The sequence below is a fragment of the Lytechinus pictus genome, chromosome 8 (genome assembly GCF_037042905.1).
Source record: "Lytechinus pictus isolate F3 Inbred chromosome 8, Lp3.0, whole genome shotgun sequence".
Taxonomy (NCBI): Eukaryota; Metazoa; Echinodermata; class Echinoidea; order Temnopleuroida; family Toxopneustidae; genus Lytechinus; species Lytechinus pictus.
The window spans coordinates 29,990,750-30,016,985 of NC_087252.1; the positions used below are offsets into that span (position 1 = coordinate 29,990,750).

Here is a 26,236-nt window from a genome sequence, read left to right on the forward strand (position 1 = left end):
CTGTTTGCAACGCTACCCACACAACAACTTATTTTGGTCTTGCTCTACTGTCAATTGCAAACAGACAAAAATTACAATAATTGGGTTTTTTAACTTCCTGACATTACATAGTTAACATATAACAAAGCACTGATTGTTGGAATAGGCTTATTTTTATCCAATATGTCATGACTACTCAGTGAAAGCGTTGTTTTGATTGTTGTTTGCTATATGAACTTTTAATTGGTTGTTTACTACTGATAAATATATATTTTGTTCTTTAAGATTTCATACACTAATACAGTTAATACTGTGAGGCTATTGTGGTGGACAGCGTTGTGCATACATAGTGAGGAACGTTTCCACTGTTTAACAACTGATTTTTAAACTTGTTTCATCTAACATCTGCTGAATTGTTATCGTTTTCATAAGGTATAATCAACGATTTTATATTTCCTGAGGGGAGAAATGCAAAGTATTCTTATTTCCCCCTTATCACGTGCCTTGTCTGTAGCGTTCTCAATTACATCCCTTTTTTAGATTTTTTTTTTTTTTTTTTCTTCTTCATTTTTTCTCTTGTATGTTTCATTTGTTTCTCGTCTCCCTCTCTTCTATCCTACAACATTCACATAGTCGTAATGATCGTTTTTGTATCTGGTCTGGTTCGGGTTTCTTATCTCTTCTCTTCCCATTTTACTCTTCTTCCTTTAAACTTGTATTGTCTTTTTCTCTTGCACAGCATACTTTCATTCCTTCCGTTTCCCTCTTCTTGCACAGCAACACAGGAGCAGGAGCATGGCGGCGTGCATGTCTATTCTTAGCGTATCTAGTGTAATTCTTCCCGGCTCCGACGGCTGATATGTCTGACTTTCCATTCAGCTCGTTATGCAACGATGACCTGTTGTCTCTTTCATCACAACACGGCGCTACGTTAGAAAACCCCTATTATGATGCTTATATAAAAAACTACCTGAATAATCATACTGCTGATCTTAACTCAAACTTTGACCCAAATGACCCATGCGGGCAGCTTAATACTTCACAGTATTTTACAGAACAAAACTTTAAATCTTTCATTAATTCTAGCAGTCTTGAAGAAGATATTTTTCTTCTCCATCTTAATATTCGTAATGCCAAGAAAAATTTCGACAAATTAAAATTATTTCTTGATAATAATCAGTTTCCCAAACACTCAATCATTGGATTAACTGAAACGTGGTTTTCGGAAAATCCTTGTTCTCTTTTTGAACTCTCTGATTTTAATCTAGTTGTTAATAACAGAACTCTTAGACCCGGTGGTGGTGTTGCACTTTATATACCCCAACAATACGAATATAATCTTATAAATAATATGACTTTATCCAGTGAATCTTTAGAATCACTCTTTGTAGAAATCATCAACCCAAAAGGAAAAAAATCTGATACTGGGAGTTTTATACCGACCTCCAAATTCAAATACTCAACATTTTCTGGAAACCCTCAATGAGTTTTTAATCAATCCATTTCTTAAAAATAAAGAATGTTTTTTTATGGGGGACTTCAACATCAATTTAATAAATAGTAACACTAACAATACCTCACAAGAGTTCCTCGAAATGTTCTTGACTAATTCTTTCTTACCACTAATTACTAAACCAACGAGAGTAACTAGCACTTCTGCAACTATTATAGATAATATTTTTAGTAATGTAACTTACCCTACCCCCACAGCTGGTATAGTCCTTAGTGATATTTCTGATCACTTTTCAATTTTTGCAAAGTTGTCTAAAAATAAACTTTTTAAGAATGAATCATATAATACTTCCTATCGTAAAATAACCGATGATAGCATTTCCCATTTAATTAATGATTTAGACAATACAGACTGGTCGACCATTTTTGACTCCACAGACGTTGATATAGCTTACGATTCTTTTATAACCAAATTAACGTCTTCTTTAGATACCCATGTTCCTCTTATTACCAACCGAAAATCAAATTATAAAAAGATCCCAATACATCCCTGGATTACTAAATCTCTCTTACGATCTATTACCCGTAAAAATAACCTTTATTACAAATATATCTCTAAACCAAGCGAAAACTCTCGCTCTAAGTACACTTGTTATAAAAACACCCTTACCACATTATTACGTATTGCCAAAAGGGAATACTACACTTCTAAATTAAACATCTACAAAAATGATATGAAAAATACATGGAAGATTATCAATAATGTACTGAACAAAAAGAAAAAAAGTTCTACAATCACAAAAATAAAATCAAACAATACTATCACAGACGACACTGATATAATCACAAGAGAGTTTAATTCGTATTTTTCAAATGTTGGCAACAACTTGGCTAAAAATATTCCTCGAACTAACAAATCTTTTTCCGATTTCCTCGACGACCCTAACCCCAATTCCACGTTTTTTAATCCTACTGATTCGATGGAAATATTAAATATAGTTAGCAATCTACAGAATAAGAAAAGCCCGGGGTACGATGGTATACCTAACTTTCTACAAAAAAAAATTATTGCAGCCATCGTTGACCCATTAGTACATATCTTTAACACATCTCTTAGCACTGGACGGGTCCCCAATAACATGAAAATCTCCAAAGTCATCCCACTGTTCAAAAAGGGTGATAGCCAACTCGTTTCCAACTATCGTCCGATATCCTTACTAACCTCACTTTCTAAAATTCTAGAAAAACTTGTCCATACCAGAACAAGTGCTTTTTTCAAATTACACAAAATTTTTTCAAACTTCCAATTTGGATTCCGTGAAAACCATAGTACTTCCCATGCAATTTTATCATTTATTAATAAAGTCACCACTTCCATCGATAATAGTTGTCATACTGTCGGTATCTTCCTGGACTTCTCCAAGGCCTTCGACACTATAAACCATGAAATTCTTCTTCATAAACTACGTCATTATGGAGTTAGAGGGAAGGCCTTGGAGTGGTTCAGGAGCTACCTCACTGATAGGACCCAATTTGTATCAGTAAATAATAACATTTCATCTACTCTTCCAATTACTTGCGGTGTCCCCCAGGGTAGCCTACTAGGCCCACTTCTTTTTATTACTTATATCAATGATATAAAAAATACATCAGATTTACTTTCATTTATACTTTTTGCTGACGACTCCAATATTTTCTTTTCCCATGATGATATTAACCAACTCGTTAGAATCATAAATTCTGAACTAACAAATGTTACAGATTGGATCAAGGCCAACAAACTTTCGCTTAATCACCAGAAAACAAACTACATGCTTTTTAGTAATAAAATCAATACTCTACCAGACAGTATTTTCTTTGATAATTTCGTTCTTAATAATGTTTCCACTACCAGATTCTTGGGTGTCCTTATCGACAACAAATTATCCTGGAAGCCTCATATCGATAGTACATGTAAAACAATTTCTAGAAATATTTGAATTATTAATAAACTCAAACATTTTCTCCATTCTCGAACTTTGTTAACACTATACTACACACTTATTCTACCATATATTAATTACGGAATAATTGCCTGGGGATGTGCAATACAAACACAACTAAATAGAATATTACTTCTCCAGAAAAAAGCATTAAGAATAATTTTTCAAACACACTTTAGATCACATACTGATATCTTATTTTTTGAAAATAACATCCTCAAAGTAAGTGACATATATCTCTTCGAACTAAGTCAATTTATGTTCAAATTAAGCAAGGACGATCTCCCCACTATTTTCTCAAATATGTTCCATAAAAATGCATCCGTACACTGTTACCCAACAAGGCAACGACAATATTATCATCTCCCATTAACAAGAACTCTATTTGCAAAGAATTCATTTGTCTTTTCCGGGCCTGCCTACTGGAACTCTCTGCCTCAAGATTTTAAAGAATCCCCTAATATAAATATTTTTAAACGCAAACTGAAAAAAATGTTAATATTGCAATACTCGTTGCAAGCAGATCATGCTGAATAACTGAATATTATTTGTTATTACTGTTTTCTTCTTAAAATTGCAACTGGCCAAAGTACCTGCTCCTGCTGCCCGCTTTCTTTCTATGTTATGTACCCTGCACTTCTCTGTCCCTCCCCTCTTCTCCCCCTCACATTCCCCCTCTCTCCCTAATGCTATTTTTTTGTAATGTAACTAAGTTTATTTAGGGGCTTGCCTTTTGTACAAGCTTTGCTTTTTTCGGCAAGACCCTCCGTTTTACTTTAAAATACAATTGTCATACAAGGTAATTTTATTTATTGAATTGTGTTCCTTAAATCTAAGATTATGTGTTATGTATATTTTATTACGTCTTGCATTATTTTCGACCTTGTTTTGTTATACTTATCATGCTTATGTTGTGAAACGGAAACCAATAAATCAAAATCAAATCAATAAATCAAGGTGATTTCGACGAAAATAAATTTGACAAGAAAAAAAAAGTTATCAGCCCAAAAGTAAGGTAATTCTCGTCCTAAAATACATGTTTTATTTCGATTTTGAATTATGTATTTCTTTTCATCATAAAAGACCACAAATAGTAGGGGGGACATTTGATATTGTGTCCCCCCTACTATTTTGAGTAGGGGGGACACGTCCCCCCTGTCCCCCCTGGGGTTTCCGCCCATGATCTGACAAACAATCATCGGAACAACTCGTTTTTCTTCCACTTTCATAACTATAGATTGTTGTCAATACCATGTTTCCCATCCCTTCCCCCAAACGATATAATTTACAATTATGTAAAATAAAAAAAGAACAAGAAGATGAAGAAAAAAAACCTACCATTGGCATAGGTCATCCAACCACTCACTGGCGGATCCAGGGGGGGGGGGGGGTGCACAACCGGCTCGTGCCCCCCCCCCCCTTGAGAGCCACATTTTTTTTTTCTCGTCAAATTCCTAGGCCGGAAAAATGTGCCTTTGCCTTTTAGGAAATCCTGGATCCGTCCCTGCTCCCACTCATAAATCACTAAAAGAATTACCGTTTGGTACCATACCCTATAAGTGTTACATGAATTACGTCTTTACCAATCATAATGGAATGAAATGATTCTAACTGAAAAGATCAGAAAAGAAAAATAGGGTAAAGTTTGAAAAAAAAATTGTATAACGTAAACCAAAAATGACCACAGAAACGTGTCATCTGAATTTGGACGTTTAAAGTGCAAATATGTGTGACGATAAATGAAATTGAAAATGGTATTTTAGGCAAAATTGAACGATCAGTTCGTCGTCGTGAAATTAAATGACAACGTTTGGCCATTAATTTGAACGAATTTGTTTCTAAATTGAATTTCTACAAATTTCAAAAGAATGACAAAGAACGGTATTGAATGCGGAATAAATGAAAATGAATCATGTGTACAGAGGGTTGACAAAATATTTCGAATTTGAACGTCCTTTCATTAATTTAAATGTAACTCTGATGAAATTGGACGGGAAAACCTATATTTAGTAGCTCTATAAGATGATACCAAAGAAAAGTTGAAATTCCTATTAAAAATGAACTACAAATGGCAAAGAAAAATCCCTTTCTTTTACAAAAGGGGTTAGATCCATTTCAGTTTAGTTGCAAAAGGGGTAAGGTCCTCACAGATTTTTTTTTGGAAAAGAATATCTTAAAAAAATTGAAGACAGAAAGATTTTTACCTCTAAATTTTTAGTCACTCGGGTGATACCAAAGAAAATTTGAAATTCAAATGAATACGTGAATAAAAGTGGCAAAGAAAAGTCACTTTTTAATCAAAAGAGATTGGATTCATAAAAGGGGTTAGTTCCACAATGATATTAGAAAATATATAGAAAAAATGAAGACAGGTAGATTTCTTTTTTTACCAAATTTTATGTTTCCATGATAGGGTAGTACATCATGACAATTTAGTTTCTCATAAGAATGTTGCAATTAGTGAGAATAAAAAACATGTTTTTTTCTCGGAATGGTCCAAAGTGGACCTGACCCCTTTTGCAACTAAACTCTTCATATCGACATGGCGAGATACGTTATGTCGCCAAGTCGACTTAAATAAATTTATATGTTAACATGGCGAGATATTTTATCTTGCCAAGTCAACTTAAAAAAAATCACATGTCAACATGGCGAGATATCTGGATTCTCGCCGACGACATTGTAAGATACGTCATCTCGCCAAGTTGACTTATAAAAAGTTATTTGTCGACATGGCGAGATATGTTGTCTCGCCAAGTCGAATTATAACAAAGTTGTATGTCAACACGGCGATATATGTTATCTTGCCAACTCCACTTATAAAATGTGTGGACATGGCGAGACACAACTTTTTATAAGTGGATTTAATTGGCAAGATAACGTATCTCACCAAGTCGACATAACAAGGCAAATGAGTTGAAATGGCAAAATAACGTATCTCGCCATGTCGACATAATAAGGCTATTGCGTCGACATGGCGAGATTAAATATCTCGCCATGTCTTAAGTCGACATGGCAAGATAAAGTATCTCGCCATGTCGTCAATTCGATGGAATTTTAAAGGCTCAGTAATAGGGGGTAATTATCCGGGGTAATTGTCTAGAGGGTAAATTTCCGGAGAAAGAGGGCGGGGAAACAGTTCCCGGCGGTAAAAAATATGGGGATTATATTTTTCTTGAAGTGGTTGTCAGGGGGCGATTGTCCTTTTGGGTTATTGTTATAAAACCCCATGTGGTCTCGTATCATTTGACGTCTCGATGACATTTGATCTCATTCATTTCATTTTATTTTATTTCAACACGGTAAACGAACTTCAGCCATTCGCTGTTCTCTGAACGTCCGTGCGTACATATTAAAATCACATTACATGTATATACAATTAAGATACATAATACGAAATGAATATACAAGTAAAATATCATCAATATTACAAAGAAAAACAAACCAACAGAACAGACAAGTTTACATCACTCTGGCGTCCAATCTAAATATGTTGAAACTAGTTACTTTTAAGTCATTAGATAGTGTGTTCCAGCTTCTGGCCCCCTGTACTGTAAACTTCTTTTCTTATAATTGCTTTTAAGTAAGGGTAATTTGATTTTTTGAGACGATGATCTTAGCATGTAGTTACAATCACTTAAAATAAATTGTTTACGAATAATCTCTGGTAGCATATCATGCATTATCTTGTACATTGTTTGTAAGGTGCGTACATGTCTTCTTTCTAAAAATCTTTTAATTTTTAATTCTTGAAATATATGTTCGGATGGGTACATCCAATCCACGTCTAATACACAACGGAGGGTTCTATTTTGAATTCTTTGATCTCACTATAATTATCCTGATCATAATTTTACACACACCGCGGACTATCGGGCTCGCGTACTATCGGACCCGCGGACTATCGGACCCACGGACTATAGGACCCGCGGTCTATCGGGCTGTAACCTAGCCAACTCCTACTATAATGCACTAAAATAAATAATACTTAGCTCAGGAAGATCAAGCTGAATGCCCTCAAGACCTCTTTTCACCAGGACATTTACAGATTTTATTCCCTCAATCGCATTATACCCACAGGCCTCCAACTTCATTGCACTCCCGGTCTCGGTACGCTCACACCTGAACTTCGCAAACGATGGAACCAGACCTTACATGGAGCTTCAGTTCGATTAATTAACATCCTCTCTGAACAGTGTATTGCTTCTCTTGATTCTTTTTCAGCTGACATCAGTAGCCTGGAAGACGAACTACGTTCTTGCTGTACCCAAACCCAATGGCTTCAGTATAATGATGAAATTGAATCTGATCTCTCTAAACACAGGTCTCTCCTCACTGAACGCAGGAACAAGAAAATATGCAACCTCACAAAGAAGCGACAACGGTCAAACAGATTTAGACGACATACCAACAACAGTGATGTATCCCCCCATTTGGTTGTTAATCTCTCATCCTCCCCTCTCTCCCAAGCAGAAACCTCTCTTCTCTCTAAAGGTCTCAAGTTTTGCCCCACGCCACCAGAAGTTGAACAGATAGCTCTCAGCCAAGACCTCTCTACATTCTATCGCAGGATACGTCTCAAAGAGTTCTGTTTAGATGCACCCCCTTCTGATCCCGAGCCCTTCTATAAGAAAAGCACATGGATTCCACCTAAGAATAGAGTTCCTTCCCTTGAAACTTACATCCAAGCTGTCTCATCCCAAGTTCGCTCCACAGATACCCTCGACACCAGAGCACATGACAACCTTCCTCGAGAAGAACGCCAGGCTCTCTCATCACTCAAAAACAGGTCCGACATCATCATCAAGCCTGCAGACAAAGGATCAGCCGTCGTTGTTATGGACCGCCAGCAGTACATCGATGAAGCCATGAAACATCTCAATAATCGATCTCACTATGCACTCCTCGATTCTGACCCTACTTGTAATTTCTCCCTACAGATCCAATCGACACTGAATGACATGAAAGAACACGAGCATCTCTCTGAGAAGGCCCACAAATTTCTTTCCCCTACTAATTCTAAACCTGCCCGCTTCTATCTCCTCCCGAAGATCCACAAACCTGGCAACCCCGGTCGACACATCCTCTCAGAAAATGGTTCCTCAACAGAGAACATCTCCCTTTTTGTTGATTACCACATTAAGCCCCTTGTCTCACGTGCACCCTCTTACATCCACGACACTCCATACTTTCTCAGGAAACTAAATGACATCAAGGACCAGATACCCGAGACTGCGATCATCGGCACTTTCGATGTTTCTTCACTGTACACCAGCATTCCCCACGACGAAGGTATCCAAGCATCATGTGAAGCCTTGGCCGCCAGTGGCCATTCCAGTCCCCCCATATCCGATATCAAATCTCTGATGTCTCATGTACTAACAAAAAACTACAGATATTCGGTACAGCAATGGGCACCCGAATGGCTCCTTCATTCGCCTGTCTCTTCATGACGAAGCTGGAACAGCAGATGTTAGATTCAGCCCCCTATCGTCCATGGATTTGGTGGCGTTACATAGACGACATTTTCTTCATCTGGACCAGGGATGAAGACAGCCTCCATACATTCATTGACCACATCAATTCCTTCCACAGGACCATCAAATTCACTTCTGATTTCTCCCAACAGGAAACCCACTTCCTTGATGTTATAGTCCAGAAAAAGTCTAATGGTATCACCACTACCCTCTACTCTAAACCCACAGATACCCACCAGTACCTCCACTCATCCAACTGCCACCCCCGTCACTGCAAAACCGGCATCGCTTACAGTCAAGCCCTCAGACTTCGCCGTATCTGCTCCGAGGACCCTGATTTTTCCTTCCATGCCAGGAATTTACAGAAACATCTCTGTGCCAGGGGCCACGGGGCCAGGGCAGTCCAACTGGCAATTAACAAAGTTCGTTCTCTCCCCAGATCTGAAGTTCTCAAACCAAAAAAGTGACAAGGAGACCACCGACAGAATACCGCTTGTGACCACCTTCCATCCCAATCTACCCCCTCTCCGCAAAATCCTGTTTGATAACCACCACATTTTACACACTTCTGATCGTCTCCAACAGGCCGTTCCCGATACTCCCCTTCTAGCATACCGACGCCCACCGAATCTCATGGACCTCATTGTTCGTGCTGAAGTGCCCTCCCTCACTAACCATTCTTCTCCCATACAGCATGGCACCTTCAAATGCACCAGCAACAGGTGCATCATATGTGAAATACACCTTCACGAGGGCGATACTTTCACCAGCAACTCTACCAGCCTGTCTCACCAAATCAAGGGCAACATCACATGCACTACCACTAATGTTGTATATCTCATCACTTGCAGAGTTTGTAGGGTACAATACATAGGGGAAACCAAGACCACACTCAAGAAACGATTCTACGGGCACAGATCCACCGTCAACACAGCAAAGCTGGACACTCCAGTTGGCCGCCATTTTAACCTCCCCAACCACTCCATCACTGACATGATGCTACAGGGCATCGAATCTTTAGGTACCCGCCCTGACTCAGTCCGTACTAGCAGGGAGAAGCTCTGGATGAGACGACTTCGCACCACCCAACCTCATGGCCTGAACATCCAAGAGGGGAACGACTGATTTTTCTTTCCTATCCACTTTCAATTTATATATACATATAATTTTTCCCCTCAGCTCTTTTTAATAGTTACATTATAGTTTCTTACTCTACTTTCCTCCCATATCTCATACAAGCTCAGCTCCAATTTTTCCTTCCTTATTCAGGCGATATAATAATTATTATTATATATATATATATATATATATATATATTTGTTTTTTCTCCACTCACCTCTTTTAGATTTACCACATTTGCTTATTTACATGTATACTATGGTTTCTTCATAATACACCCCCTCTCTTCTATATTTGCTTTTACCATTTTAGGCAATTTGCTTCCTCTTTTTCACATATACAGGTTTTTTTTTTTTTTTTCCTACTATATAGTCTTATGTTTTTTTCCCGTCACACCTAGCGGATTACAGTATCAGTTACACCATATGTGTATTTATATATTTTTTCATATACATTTCTTTTTTGGATATATTTATATACATATCACTTATAGATACATATTTACACTTACCTTCTTCTCTTAGTTTGTTTAATGCTTTATCATATATGTCTTTTGCACATTATCAGTTGTTCCCCATTCTCCCCCCCCCCCACTCTTATGCACCAGTTTATTAAGCCTTTCTTTGTAACCTGTTTGACCCACCTCTCACTAATTCTCTTGTTTTTCATCCCATTATCACTGTTTTGTTCCAGATCCTGTTTGATGTTGCCTGCCTCATTATTCTAATCCCTCTTGGCTTGAGGTCTTTTAATGGCCTTACTTACACTAACTTCCCTTTGTGTCTGCCTACTCCTTTTTCTTTCATCCCCTTCACTAACCTGATTGGTCTTCTCTACTCACTAATGCCCCTTTTGTCTCCTTGTTTCTAGTGTTGTTGTAGCTTGTTTGTGGTCTATATTATGGTTGTTCCACTTTATATGTTTGTCATTTTGCCTCCGACGAAGATTCTGCTAGGATCGAAAGCTTATGCCCCTTTTTGACTTTCTAATTAATTATTCTTGTATAAGGCTAAATTAAACCTTTCAAATAGTTTAAGGAAAAGTCTACCCAACCAAAAAATGGTTTGAATAAAGAGAGGAAAATAAAAAAAGCATATCGCTAAAAGAATAATCAAAATCGGTTGGAAAAAAAGAAAGTTATGACATTTTACAGTTTCGCGTAATTTCACAACACATTTTATTCACATCCCTGCCACTATGCAATTGAGGCGACCGGTGACATTATCCACTCGCTGTCTCTTTTGTATTTTATTACATGAAATATGAATTATTTTAACTTTCTCCTCATTATCATGTGAAACAAACGTTTCGTTCAAAAGAAAGTTATATTGGTGCTAGTCTTGTGTGAAGACTCACTTGTGAATCAACGTTTCAATAAAAGTGTGTGCCTGGAGACAACATGTTGGGGGGGGGGGGTATATTTTATTAACATGCTATTTTGTAATGGTGAATGGAAGGGAGTTTTTGACATGTGCAAAGCATTTTTTTTTTCATGTTGAATTGATAAGAAGCCTCATTTTTTACATTATGCTCCATCATGTTACACTTTTAAACAGTAATGGATACATGCATGCACATGTATGTATAATGTATTTATGTACAGTTTGGTGAATAGTTTATACCCTAGGCAATGTAAAGAATGAATAATATTTTTATACAAATAGAAAGTATAACATTTCAGAATTTCAATTAATCAGTTGGTATTTAAAAACACAATTGATCAGTTTTCGGAAAATTCCCGAAAATTTCCGAAACTTTCCTATGTTTTTTTTTAAGTTTCAAAACCTTTGTAAAATTATAATTGTTAATGTTGTTATCATGTCTTAAATCAAAGAAATTTCTTTCCAAATGATCAAATTGCATTTCATGCAAATGAAAAAAAAAACTATTCTGAAAATTAAACAAATGAAAAAAAAATCGATGAAGGCTTAGGGGCAGCCCAAGAAAAGGATATGTGGTTTGAGAATGCAGAGTAGAAGAACGCCAGTTACAGAAGGTCATTATTTTCTCTCGTCCGTTCTAAATGAGAGCTATATGATCATGTTAAATTTACTCCTACAACTGTTTCTTTCATTGAATTAGGCAATACAGAATCAGACAACGGAAATGGAAAGTATGATAAAATAGCTCGAGATATTACTGAACAGGTTATAAAAGTGGAATCATCTGTACCTAATACAACCTACAGTATCTGGGACTTCGGAGGACAGGAAATCTACTACGTCACCCATCCAGTAAGTTGAAGAGTATGACCTTGTGGGTATTTGGCGAAAGATTATTCATCTTCATTTGGTTCTTTTCAAAGTCACCACTGATGCTTTATTGCTCCATTTGTTAAAAGCATAATTCCACATTCCATAAAACTTAGTGTCACATTAATTAAGTATCTGCGATGGACTAATCTAATTTTAGGTCACCAGGCCAAGATCAAAGTTTATTCGGGGGTCGATAAATTTGTTTTGAGAAATATCAGAATTTAACGTTTTGAATTTTCAAGATATAATATAAGTGTATTATATTTCATACTTGCTTTCAACATGGCTGTAACAAAACAACAGATCGCTGACCTGAAAAGCGTACAAAATAATATTAGGACGTAAACTATAATCGTATCAAGATGCTGGCCAAGCAATCAACCTTGAAACTCTGGTTTCTAGAAGGAAAAATCTTGGCCCGAACTTTGTTAAATCTCTAACAACCCATCCAAATTCCAAAATCTTCCCCCCCCCAAAAAAAAAAAAAAAAAAAACTCAATTAGAAAAATCTCCAAGTAGACCAGTTCAAATGTGAAACCAGCTCCTCCCTACCTCAATAACAATTAAATGAGAGCTACATAAATTGTGTTGATCAGACCCCCATGATTTAGTGTTTTATTTGATTTGATTCACAGAAGTACCTGTGCACAGGATTGACACTATTCTGTGCGAATGTGTTCGTCTGTTCTAAAATGACAATTCAACTTTCTGTTGTTAAAGTTACGTGATGATTTGTAATTTGCTTGCAGCATTTCACCGAATTGTAGGGTCAGATAACGCAACACTCTGTAGATTAGGGAGATGCGCAGTTCCAGCGTTACGGATATTACATTTCGGAAAACTTTTGCAAATTGGAAAAGTCATTAACCCTTTGCGTGCGACGGGCTTCCACAGAAGCCCAGCGAGTCGTTCACTTAGCTACGACGGGCTTCTACAGAAGCCGAGATTTGTTTGGTTTAATTCGATGAAGTTTTTCAGCTTTTTCGTAATTGTTATGTACTAAAACTTTTCCCACCATTTCCTTTATAAACCTATTTCAATAATCAAATGAAAAAAATATACAGCTACGTGGAGAAAAATGCCCAAAATAGGAAATCATTTCGACTTTACCCGAATTTTTCGTTGGAGTCAAACGGGAAGGATAAATTTTGTGACGTGCACGTACGCGCGCGCACACTAGGCCTGATCACGTGATTTGTTCTGATCACGTGATTTGTTTTGATCACGTGATTTGATCCATATCGTTGTTCTGAAAGATATAAGCTAAAATCTTTTCTGGAAGATCGTCGCGTAATAACCTACGCGTTTATTCACCATTTTCGTCTTATTTGTTTCATCAAGAAGATATTACTCTAGATAGAATGATATCTCCTTGGTTTCATCGATCGATTGTATTTTCAGAAAAACAAAAAGCTTGTAATGTCTTTTTAGTACTTTGAGCTGATCGCGGTGCACTTATGAACTTTTTCCCTCCCCATCATCCCTCTTCTCACTATTTTTCTCTACTATTCTAAAAAAAAGAAGAGAAAAGAAAGCAGTTTAGCACACCATTTATCTTATGCTCTTTTCAAAAGGGAAACGTCCATGTAGTTCATGATATCGGCACTACCCAAAACAAAAGAATGTCTGGGCGGCAACTCAAACGAATTCCTTCCGAAAAGAGCAGGATACAGATGGTCAACGCCCCGAACAAAAGAAAGATTAGCGTTTATCGGCAAGATTACCTATTGAATGCTTTTCGTACTTAGCAATACAAAAAGTTTTTATGAATACTTTTTTTCCGACCAACATACCTTATCTAAAAAAAAAAAAAAAATGTCTCAATTACCAACAAAACAGGTGCTTATGACATCGGTCAGTGATTCATTTTGCATAAAAGCGCTTCCCTGGGTGATGATGCATATGAGGATGAAAGAAGAATCATTTAGGGAAATTATAGGAAAAAAAATGTTCAGATGTCACGGAGAACGAGAGAGAATTAGAGAGGGAGAGATAAAAGGGGGAATAGACAAGTGCGCTTTTGCTAACATTCCATAATATCTACTTAAACGAATAATAACATGACTTTATTTTTTTTTTGTTATATTACTTTTAAAAAAGTCCCAAAACGTTTGTTTGTCGCAACTCAGTCCTCAGACCCTTGTCAAACTGATGACTTTGTATTATTATTCTTGTTTGACCTAGCCCCCCTTCCCGATGGAAATGTTCTGACCTACACTGTCATATTGCTTGTTTGTCTCCTCTCTCCTATTTTCTGTTTTAATTGCTATAGTAACACGGTGGAAAAGATAATAATAAAGACCGTCCTGTCCAGTTTTTTCCCCCGTTACGACCAAAAGAAAATAATTTAAAAAAAAATCGCATTGGGGCGCTTCCCATTGTTAGCATCCAAACCAAAATATTTGGAAAAAGATTTATGTTATTCAGGGACAGCAATGTATTTGTTTACGGGGGTGAATCGGCTAAAAAAATCAAATTGTTTTAATTCATGTCATTTTACAGAATGAATTTATTATAGGATAGGTTTTAGATGCTCTTTATCTCATTTTTATTTTTTCTCCCAGATAATTTTTTTTTGCATTGAAAAGTTGACGGAAACATAATCAATTAAAATGATAAAACCAATAATGAACTAGAAGTTTCCTCGTCTGATATGGAGGAAATATATATGATGAGAAATTACGTTAAGGCGCCCACTATAAAGAAAACACTGGCGTGTCCGGGGTGTCACCCGACAGAACCCTCTCAATCCTACAAACTTTTATTCACGTGCGACCTACACTCCCCCCCCCCCCCCAGGGTTGATACCGACCCCAATTTTATTGATTTTCCTACTTTTTCGCGAATTTCTATTTTTTTACCGGCCAATAGCGTGGTAGAAAAGATTCATATAAAAAAAATATGTTTCCGTTACTTCAAACATTTTGGGCACTTATCCTGGTTAGCATCAAAACCAAAATATCTGATTTTTAAAATAAAAAACAGGGGCCGCTGAGCGTTTTGATAATGGAGGGGTTGAGCTGAATGTGGGAGGGAGTGGACTGGCCAAAAAATCACAAATTTATAGTCTTCGGATTTGTTGTATGTTTGCTGAAAGGGGTGAGGAATGAAACTTCCTACCAACTCCGCAGCCTTTGGACTATTAGATAGAACAATTAAAACGATAAAGACAAAAATGAATTCTAACTATTAGGAATGTTTTTTTAACAATTTATTTATTACTTTGTTTTCGGTTGTAAAATCAAGGAGACAAATTAAAAATAGAACAAAACGAAAGAACAAATAAAAAAATGCTTTTGATTGCGGATGTTATAATCAATTCAAGAAAAAATACTTTATTTTACTATTAGTAATTGCTAGCGTGGCTCTTTTTTAGGGAAAAGTAAGATAAAGAAAGAAACGTAGAAAGTGTCAAGAAGAAAGTTGAGAGGTATGATTTCAGACAATTTTAATAAGTCACTTTTACTCGTTTAACTCTGAAATAATTTCAGGATATTACAAATTGAATGCCGGTGCGCAAACTTCAGGAACAAAATTATTTTATTATCATAGCTGCGTGGAAAATCGAATTAAATGAGACGTATGATTTATGAAAAAATCTTTAAAAATGACTTTTAGTGAAAGATTGAGGCCTCTTTCTTGCCATAACCCTAAGCCCCAAGTTCACACACAAAAAATAGTTTAGTCGTGCATTTTTATAAGATGATCCTCATCATTATCATTTTGTCTTTTGCGAAAGATATCTACCTATGTTATCAATATAGGAAGATGATTTAATATTTATTGTGAAGTGACAGTTACAATAGTAATTTTAAAAGTTTTTTTCGGGATATTAATTTGAGAAACGGGGGGGGGGGGGCCTAAATTTTCGACATGATGACCACGATCCAATTGGACGAGAGGCCCACAAATGCAACCATCTCCGATCAATACAAGTTGGCAAAAACGAGGCATATATATTCTCTCGGAACCGTAATATATAATGTAAAATGACAGGTACTGAGAAGAAAAATTAGAGAGACAGGATTGAGGGTGGTGGGGGCGGGTATATACCTCGTAATCCAAATCGGGGAGAAGGAAGACGATACAGATATAATTTAAATGATAAGAACTCAGAGAAAAAAGGATGTTGAACGGAGGGGATATAAAGACGATAGATATAAGACAAGGGAATGAAAGCGGTAAAAAATACATAGTTACAGGTAAGAAACCAAAGAAAGTGAAAACGAAGAAATCCCTAATTGGTACCGTTTTATAATTATATTGACAAACGCGCAATAATAAAAAAAAAAATTACCATCAGCCAATCAAATAGAAGGATTTCAGTAGCTTTTTAAAACGGGCCCCTTGTACACTTTTGAACCCCTCCCCCCCCCGCTTTCTCTCGTTCTCTTATTGCTCTTTTTTTCTTCTATTTCAAAGGAAATAAACAGAAAATAAAGCAATTTAGAACACCGTTTATCCTCTGCTCTTTTGAAAGTGAAAACGTCCACGCAGTTCTTGATCTCGGCACTCCCCAAACAAAAGAAGATCATGGCGGACGCTCAAACGAATTCCTTATAAAAAAAAGCAGGAGACAAATAGCCAACGCCCTGAATAAAAGGAAGATTAGTGTATTTCGTCAAGATGACATACTGAATGTATGACGAACAGTAATCGGTAGCATGGTTATTTTTGGAGGGAAAAGGGAGATAGAAAAAATGAAACGTAGAACGAGACGAGGAGAGCGTTGGGAGGTATGATTTCAGATCCACTATTCGAGTCACATTTATCCCCTTCACTCTTTGAGATTGCAACAGGAAAACAGATCGAATACTGGTATGCAATCTTCAGGAACAAAATTATTTTTATTACAAGCAATAATTCATGAATAGAAGAAACCAAAGGCGATTTTTAGTGAAACATTGAGGCCACCGTCTTGAAGCCCAGAAGCCTCAAATCACAAATTAGTTTAGGACTTTCGTTGCGCAGCATCATCATTGTACTTGCAAAGGAACATTTACCATTTATTATTCATTCTGGAAAATAAAGGTATTTGGTATGCTGTGATTTCACAAAAAAAAGGATTATCGTCGTAATTATACACTTTGCAAATGATCTCTCTACAAGGAGGTAAAGAGACCATTCACGAGTACGTGACAATATAATAGGCAATGAAAAAGGCACTAGAGCAGACAACAAAGCGGTATCGATCGAACCCGACCTGTCCGCGTGTGCTGATTGCCCTTACGCATTTTTGTACACAGTGCCTATTGACTTGGGGAAAAGCGAAGATTTTACAAAATAACACGACTTTTTCCTCGTAAATTTCTCAACTATTCTGTTGATTTGAGAAGCAAAACCTTTATTTCTAGAAAGAAAAATGTCTGATCTTTCATCTTTACATTTACTAAAAATCCTGAAAATACATCAGTTTGGCGCAATTAGCAATTGATTCGGAAAACACCGCCACAGATCCAAATACCAGCAATGTACCAAAACGGCTCCGCCGCAGGGAGAGGTATCGGGATTCGCGGGCCCGCACGCAAAGGGTTAAGATAGCTCACCCTTTTTTAATTCTGAAATCATATCATTAAATCACTCACACATGGCCTTGCATTATATACAGTGCAAGTGGCAATCAATTTGATGGCATGATGTGGTACATGTAGTTACCGCATGTAAAATTCATCGTTACGGACATTACAATTTTGGACAAGACTTCGTGCATACCCGTACATTCTTTGAAATGTCTGTGAGTGTAGGTACACAGTTGGACCAATTAAACCATGAATCTGTAGATAATTAAATTATTCATTGGATTAAAGTTAAATTTAGAGAATCAAATGAAGCTTGTACCCTCTACAGCCTTAGTTTTGGCGTTGCGAACATTACAAATTCATTCAATAATGCAGTATAGAAAAAAGATTTTACACTTTTTTCAGCGAATTTTGGAAACAGAAACTTTTTAAAAGTCTCTTAATATGTTGTGTGATAACAAATTTTAGCTTTGTGTTTGATTTTGGAAGAAAATGGGCCCGATATCACTCGTGCTATAAAACCTTACGTATCTTAAACGCTACAGGATTAAACTTCAAGCGCGGTGGGGGGGGGGGTTGAAATTGCTATTTTTAGAAAATATTTATACCCTTCCAAAAGACTTATCAGTTCGTCCAACTTCACATAGTCTAAAATCATTTCGATTACAACCAGTTTGTCTAATATCGAATTCGTCTAATTCCCATTTGGTCTAATATCCAATTCGTCTAATTTCCATTTGGGCTAATAACCAGTTGGGCTAATTTTCTCTTAGTCTAATATCCAATTCGTCTAATTCCCACTTGGTCTAATATCCAATTCGTCTAATGAGCAGTTGGGCTAAAACCATTTAGTCTAATTTCGAGTTGGTCTAACACCACTTGGTCTAATTTCCACTTGGTGTAATTTTCATTTCATCTAATTGTCACATGGTCTAATGACCTTTTGGTCTAATTTCCAAATTGGTCTAATGACCACTTGGTCTAATAGTCAAATGGTCTAATGACCAATTTGTCTTATTGCCATTTGATCTAATTAAATACCAAGTTGGGCTAATCGTCACCTGGTCTAATTTTCATTTGGTCTAATTCACACTTGGTCTAATGTCCATTTATTCTAACATACCATTATTCATTATTATTTATTTGATCTTTAACAAATATGGTATGTAGTGGATAAATACCATGCATCACTATACATTTTGCCAGGATCCGGAGGGGTAGATCCGGGGTAGGGCTGGTGGGGGCAAAACCTGCACCTCGAAGGACTATCGTTGACGAGATAGTCGCTCATCAAATGAATTATTCTAATCAAACATAATTCTTATAATTAGGCATACATATCGATTATATAGATGAGGATGAAAATTATATCATACTCATAATCATTACATCACCGCATGCACATTTACAGAACAATAAGTTGAGGACCTTGTAGCTCATTATGGTCAAATCAGTGGCGGGGTCTCATCCAAATAACATTATTATGAAGAAAGGAACGAAAATATAATGTAATTGATTGTGTGGATACGTATCTGGTAAACATGTATATGCCTTTTTTAAATCATTGTTATGCACCATTACGGACGATACTTGAACTTGATGGAAAATAAATAATATAGTTATGCAGTTTGGGGATTCCAAAAGTTACAAAGCCATTAGACCGGGGGGGGGGGGCACTTATATTGACGAGTGGATACATGCGCGACCAAAAAAACACGTAAGAGGATGTCTTTTTTTACATAGCACGTTACGTACATTTAATGGAATAAGGGTGTCAAAAACACAAAAATAATGGAAAAAATGTATCTATTTTGCTAGGAAAGCTACGTGTTTAGGGTCATATTTGCGAGGGTATAAAAAAGACTAACATGTTTTATAAATAAGAGGATGTACTACGTGTTTAGAGTCCGATTTGCGCGAGGCGTGGGAGGTCGGGCCGTATACCCAATGATTGTAGGAATATCGCTGTACTTGCTCAGGGGTTTAATGCATGGAATACTTGCTAAGTGTATCGTTTTGTTTCCAATACTTGTTAAGGGTAGGGTTTCACACGCCAATACTTGTTAAGGGGTGCATTTTCAGAATATGGAAAATACTTGTTTAGGGTGCTTTTCGAGACCCCATGGTCGCGCATGGAATCCACCCGTCAATGCCCCCCCCCCCCCGGCCATTAGATCATGTCATTTTTTAATGAATATTTTGTTTAGTTATTCCAATAGTTAGTTTGGAGGCAAATAACAGACCAGTTAGATATATTTTGATTACACTATACAGATTTACTTGGTTAGCTGCATGCGACAACACCACGGCGACCATTATGGTAGCAGCCATATGTGTTAGTATAGTCTACGTTTGCAGAACTTTATCAGTTATCACCACAGTAGTCATTCATCTTATATTTATTTTCATTCTGTTTTTGTTCTACTTCTTCGCCTCCTCCCTCATCCTTAAAATGGATTGGCAGGGTTCCCAGCCTATCAAGGAAATCAGGGATTTTTAAAAACATTTTTTCCAGTCAGGGTAAAATCAGGGATTTTTGATCGGCCCGAAAGTCGAAAGCACGATAGTCAGTGAGACTCTGTTATATTTTGTTGTATATTAAAACAACATTCATTGAATGACATGTTATGGTGGGGTTTTTTAGTGTAGACTCTTTTACTACTGTACAAGTAGGCCTACTGGTACATATAATTAAAAATAATAATAGGCCTACACGTATATAAAAAAATAATAATAATACATGTAATTCACTGGAACATTTTAGAAAACATGAGAAACTGTAAATGGGTTTAAATAATCATCAGGGAATTTTTAAACTTCTTCAGAGAAAAATTAGGGATTTTTGTTTTCTTGAAAAGCTGGGAACCCTGATTTGGTTAAGCCAGCCGTTAACTATCTACAATAGATCATATACATAGAAATGGATAAATAAACATCATAATTTTTCCACCTCTATGATCGTATAATAGCGTTATTTTACAGAAAATTTATTGTTTTTCCCCAAAACCTTCAAAAATCCCCTAAAACAGACAAAAAATCCCCAAACTTTATTTAATCCCCAAATAATTCATTTCATCTCCACAGGCTTTTGAAATACCCAAATTTTTCAAAATTTGGGGATGGAGATATAGTCTCTCTAACTTTACTCCAAATCGAGGGGCGCGCGTGTGAAGATTCGAAGCCGGCGCGCGGAAAGTAACTTTAAAAATTTCATCAGAAAATTGAAAACAATTCACCATGTAAACTTTACAAATTAGACCAAGTGGCATGTACACGAAATGAATGTTAGACTGTCTGGAAATTAGACCAATTGGAAATTAGCCGAAGTAGAAATTAGACCAAGTGGAAATTAGCCGAAATGGAAATTAGACCAACTGAATAATGGACCAAGCGAGGATTAGACCAACTGCATATTAGACCAACTGCAATATAGACCAAATGAATGATGGACCAAGTGAGCATTTGTCCAACTGGTATTAGACCAACTAGAATTAGACCAACCGACTATTAGACGAACTGGTTTTGGACCAAATGCAATTAGACCAAGTGACAATAAAATACATTAGACGAAATGGCAATTAGACCAAGTGACGATTAGCCCAACTGGGCATTAGACCAAGTGGCTGTTAGACCAAGTGGTCATTAGACCAATTGGCTATTAGACCAAGTGGTCATTAGACCAATTGGCTGTTAGACCAAGTGGTCATTAGACTAATTGGCTATTAGACCAAGTGGTCATTGGACCAAAGAGAATTGGACTAAGTGGGTTTAGCCCGAATGTTGTAAGCCCATCTGATGATTAGACCAATTGATATTAGACCATCCGTCAGTAAACCGATATTACAGGCAAAGATGCTACAAGGGGAAGATCGGACGGTACAAAGACCTCTTAATGAAACGCTTTGGAAGAGCGCCCTTTAGCGTTGAGTAAATAACGATTTTTTTTTTACCTTTGCGTATCGCGATATGGATGTAAACAAAACATATGAGAGAAATGGTGACGGGGTGAAGGAATAGACAATTTTTACATTTTGATATTTTTTTCTTTGAATTTCTTTTCCTTAAACCGGAGATTACAATATTTAGAGTTTTCCGGGTAATAAAAGCTGGAATTATAATTCCCATGTGCCCACCTTGCACCCTCTCCAAAATCCCCTCTCTCATTTACCCCATATGTTTTATACATAGCAGCGTGCCGATGTGCAATGGTTTACTTATTCAACGCTAGTGGGCGTCCTTCCTCATGAACAATTATCGAGCGTTTGAAAAAAAATCGCCGAAGTGTCCGATCTTCGCCTTCTAATATATTTGTTACAGGTCACTTCTTAATAAAATAAATATAAATTATGAATGTGAATATTTCCTCTCCCCTCCAACATTTATCAATCTATGATGTACACCTGTGATTAATATGTATATCTAATTATCAACATTTTTTTACAGCTATTTCTTTCCTGGCGAGCTCTTTACATTCTTGTGATTCCATTACACCTCAAACTCAGTGACGAAGCACCAAGGACGGAAGATCTTACTGAAGTATGTTGCTTTAAAGTATCTACTATAAAATATTCTTAAAGCTCATAATGAAAATCCATTAATATATTTCTTCTTTGTTTTTCATTATTATTTCTTTCATAAAAAAACTTTTTGAAAAATAGCAAATGAAGGAGTAAACGGCAATGTTGTTAATACCAAATTTACAAGCTAAAATTATTGTTTGATAATGCACTCATAGCTTCTTTTTATTATGAAATCTAGACAAGAATTCAATAATCAACTGCCATTCTTCAATTCCTAAGAACTTCATCAAATGTTTATGAACTTTGAAAACTTTCTATGGTCTTATCTAGGGAAACACCTCCCCCCGTATCATCATGTGTCCTCACTGTCCATCATCTCGTCAGTATAAATACTACGTTTTTCAATGTAACAAAAAATTATTTTTTTAAAGGACTCTACCAAGTTCTCTGACCAATAATGGATAAATTAACGTACCAATGTGATCAAAATTAACCATCATGTTTGTCTGGCGTGGGGTTAGACATGTTAGATGATAATATAAAGATAATGTTAATTTATTCTGTAAACATATCACCACTCGTCAAAATGTCAAATGAGACATATGGCAGAACGACTTTGGAGAAAAGAATGACAAATTTTTAGTCTTTTTATTTTTACATTGTTGAACTTTAAGCAGTCGGGGACATTTTTTTTTTCAATTTGATATTAATTTCCTAGTTACTAGTCAAGATTGTACAATAATCTTTGCAAAGACGTCACCTGAGCATTTGCACCGGATGGGTATATGACAAAAAAAGGAAATGCGAACTTGAACAATGAGGAGAAAATTTTAATTTCCTGACCTGAAACCTGGCTGAATTGTGAACAAAAGTATGTGACTAAAATTGCAAGCTTTGTTTGAAATTGTAAATTGTTAGTATACCTGATATTAATATTTTTTTTGCAGTGACCTATGGATAGAAAACATATTTCACCAATCAAATTATGAGAGCATAAGCTGATAATCTTTGATATTCCGACCCAAAGATTGACCGGTTAGGCACGTTTTTAATGAAGAACACATTGTACATGCAATAATTGGGATTAGTTTAATTAATTTTGATTAAAAAAAACCCACACAATTCAAAAGCAATAACTAACTAAACAACAACTAAAATTGATGCGAGCATGATCTAAACTTTTTAAAACTTCTGACATGAAAAACTGAACAGATTAATCATGTTTCTCGTAAAGAACACAGTATAAGAGTGTTAAAGAGGAATCCGACCCAGATTAAAAAGGAAAACCAAAACATTTTTCCAGAGGGAAAAGAAAAATCAGACAAGTTGATAGGTGAAAGTTTGAACAATATCTGCCAAACAATACGAACCTATGCATTCTTAAAAGTTGTAAATATTGGTAATCACTATACACATGGAGATTTCAAATTGGCTGCATTTGTGATGTTCTAATGATGCACAGCAAGGACTACTCCTTTATCTGGGCGTTGTGGCGTGCGCCTGTAATCCAAGCTGTAGGGAAGTTACAAATTGATGCAGAGGTTCGAGGTTCGAGCCCTGGTCACGTCTATCGGATGGTGACGTTAAAGGTCGGTCCCAGACGTAAATAATCATATCTGATTGATACACGTCTGACAAAATTCAAATACACACACATCTACTCTAATATCTAAAATGGCAAAATGTCTTTTTATTCAAAAGTTTTTATTGAAAATTATATATATATTTTTCTTTTCACGAGGACATCAGACTATATACTACCTGGGTTATATTTAGATTTCTGCCCCAGGGGAATAGGAACTTTGGGAGAAAACCACAAATCCCTGATAATTAAGGTAATAGTCTGGGCTGAAAATATTCATATCTAAATAAATAGAGTAACATTCACGAAGCAAAATGCTGAAAATTGGATTAAAATCGGATAACAGAAGTTATTGAGTTTTAAATATTTGCGTTATTTCGGTGAAAAAGTTCAAGGCATGTCTGCATGAATATTCATTACATGGGCTGGCGATGTCATATCCCAACTTGTTCTTTTGTATTTTATTATATTAAATTGGGTTCATAAAGAATTTTTCTATGAAGAATTAAAACCATGGGATTGACAACTGATTAAGTGCATTGGTTATGTATTGCTGCAACTTATTCTATCATAAAGGAGACACACTATGTACACATGTATGAAAAACGATACAATTATTATTTCATTTACTAACGTAAGAAAAGGAATATGGAAATGTAACATCATGAGCCCACCTAATGAATATTCCTGCATATAACTATTTTCACAACCTATTAAACTTCAATAACTTCATTATTTGTTGTTCGATTTTGATCAATTTTTTGCATTTTGCTTCTTGAATTTACTCTATTTTTTAGATATAAATATTCTCTGCCCGGACCATCCCTTTAAAGTACATGGCCTTTGCTCCTTGTCATAATTTACTTACCCAGTGGCCAATTTGATATCTACATAGTCTTACGGATCTCAATTTTAAAACAGCCATAACTTGTTAATTGCTTGTCCGATTCATTTCAAACGTTCACTTTCAGTGTTATCTATTTTTCTCCTTTCGAACAAACCATTTTATGACGACTGCTGGATTCCCCTCTAAGCATGTTAAGCGTGAGCTGGGTTTTATATATACATAATTTTAGACCCAAGGATTGGACATTCAAAGCAATATAACCATGAACGGATGGTTATAAAGAAAGACAATCCAATTAAAGAAGTGCAGAAATTTCTTATTTTCCGACATGAAAATGGACATTCTAAAGACTTTTCTCTATTATAAACAGGATGGGTATATGATTCATCAATTAATGCGAGTACAAAGGTGTAAAAAATGAAACATTCTGTCTTGAAAAGAATCCTAAAAAGGACTGTTTGCAGTGACCCGGAAAGATGATGCATATATCACCAATCAAATAGTGCTCGCGCTTTGATATTTTGATCTAAAACTTGACATTCTACCCATATTTTGTGATGCGAATGCTAAAAACAATGATTTTCTGATCTAAAAACTGGACATTCTTAGCACGTTTAAGATAAAGAACAACATATGTATCATATATATATATACATATATGAAAAAATACATTTTTTTAGGTTTGTCAGACCTAAAAACGAGACATGTTAATGATCTTAATCATACCAACATGACAAAGGGAGGTATCATGCAATAAATGATGCATGCACGAGGCGAGCATTTTTTGACCCCCTCCCACGCCCACTCGACGAGTTTGTCACTACACAGCCGGGCATATTAATTTTTTGATCGCGCCGAACGCTGAATTTCTACTTTTAAATTTTGTGCGTCTTTTGAGACCAGATTTGCAACGCCGAGAACAAGTTTCTGAAATTATGCAACATCATGTAAATGCATGTCAAACCCATCCGAAATTGCTCACAAACGTGATTTCGTTTTAAAGGTCATTGCAAATTTAGTAGAATAGTAAATATCTGATTATATCTACATTTGCATGTTTAAATTGATTTTGTTATGCTATTAATGATCACAAAAGTGTCTCTTACACAAAGTTCTTCAAAAAAAAAGAGAAACTAGCATTCGAAAATCAAAGAAAAAAAAAAAAAAAAAACGAACAAAAAGAAAGGAAATTAATTATGTTTTGGCAGATACTGTTTGGAAATGTAAAAATTGATATTTTCACTCAAAATTAGCACTCTACTGGCTGTATAAAAGCTTATTTGCAAATTAATTATTTTTAGATATTTCCTTTTTATTCTGGCTGCGATCGCGCAATCAGCGGTCAAGATATGAAGGAGAGTCAATTTAACCCAAGTGTGTAGACATGTCCCTAAAAAGGAAAAATGAAGAAAAGGGGCAAAAAGGAAGAAAAAAAAAGGATAAGAAAAGTTAAAGTTAAAATAAAATGGAAAAGAAAAAGAAAGAAAGAAAAAAGAAGAAAGAA

The 26,236-nt window shown here is 36.0% G+C and overlaps 1 protein-coding gene across 1 annotated transcript in view; it reads left to right on the forward strand.

Moving 5' to 3' along the window:
* Nucleotides 1–6,061: 6,061 nt before the first annotated feature.
* The window catches only part of LOC129266549 (uncharacterized), a 37,753-nt gene continuing 17,578 nt past the window's right edge, over nt 6,062–26,236 (forward strand). Inside the window, exons 1-4 of the mRNA XM_064104197.1 lie at nt 6,062–6,095; nt 7,638–8,258; nt 12,092–12,243; nt 22,227–22,319. Of these exons, the coding sequence (XP_063960267.1) occupies nt 6,062–6,095; nt 7,638–8,258; nt 12,092–12,243; nt 22,227–22,319 (900 nt within the window). The remainder of the gene's footprint in view (nt 6,096–7,637; nt 8,259–12,091; nt 12,244–22,226; nt 22,320–26,236) is intronic.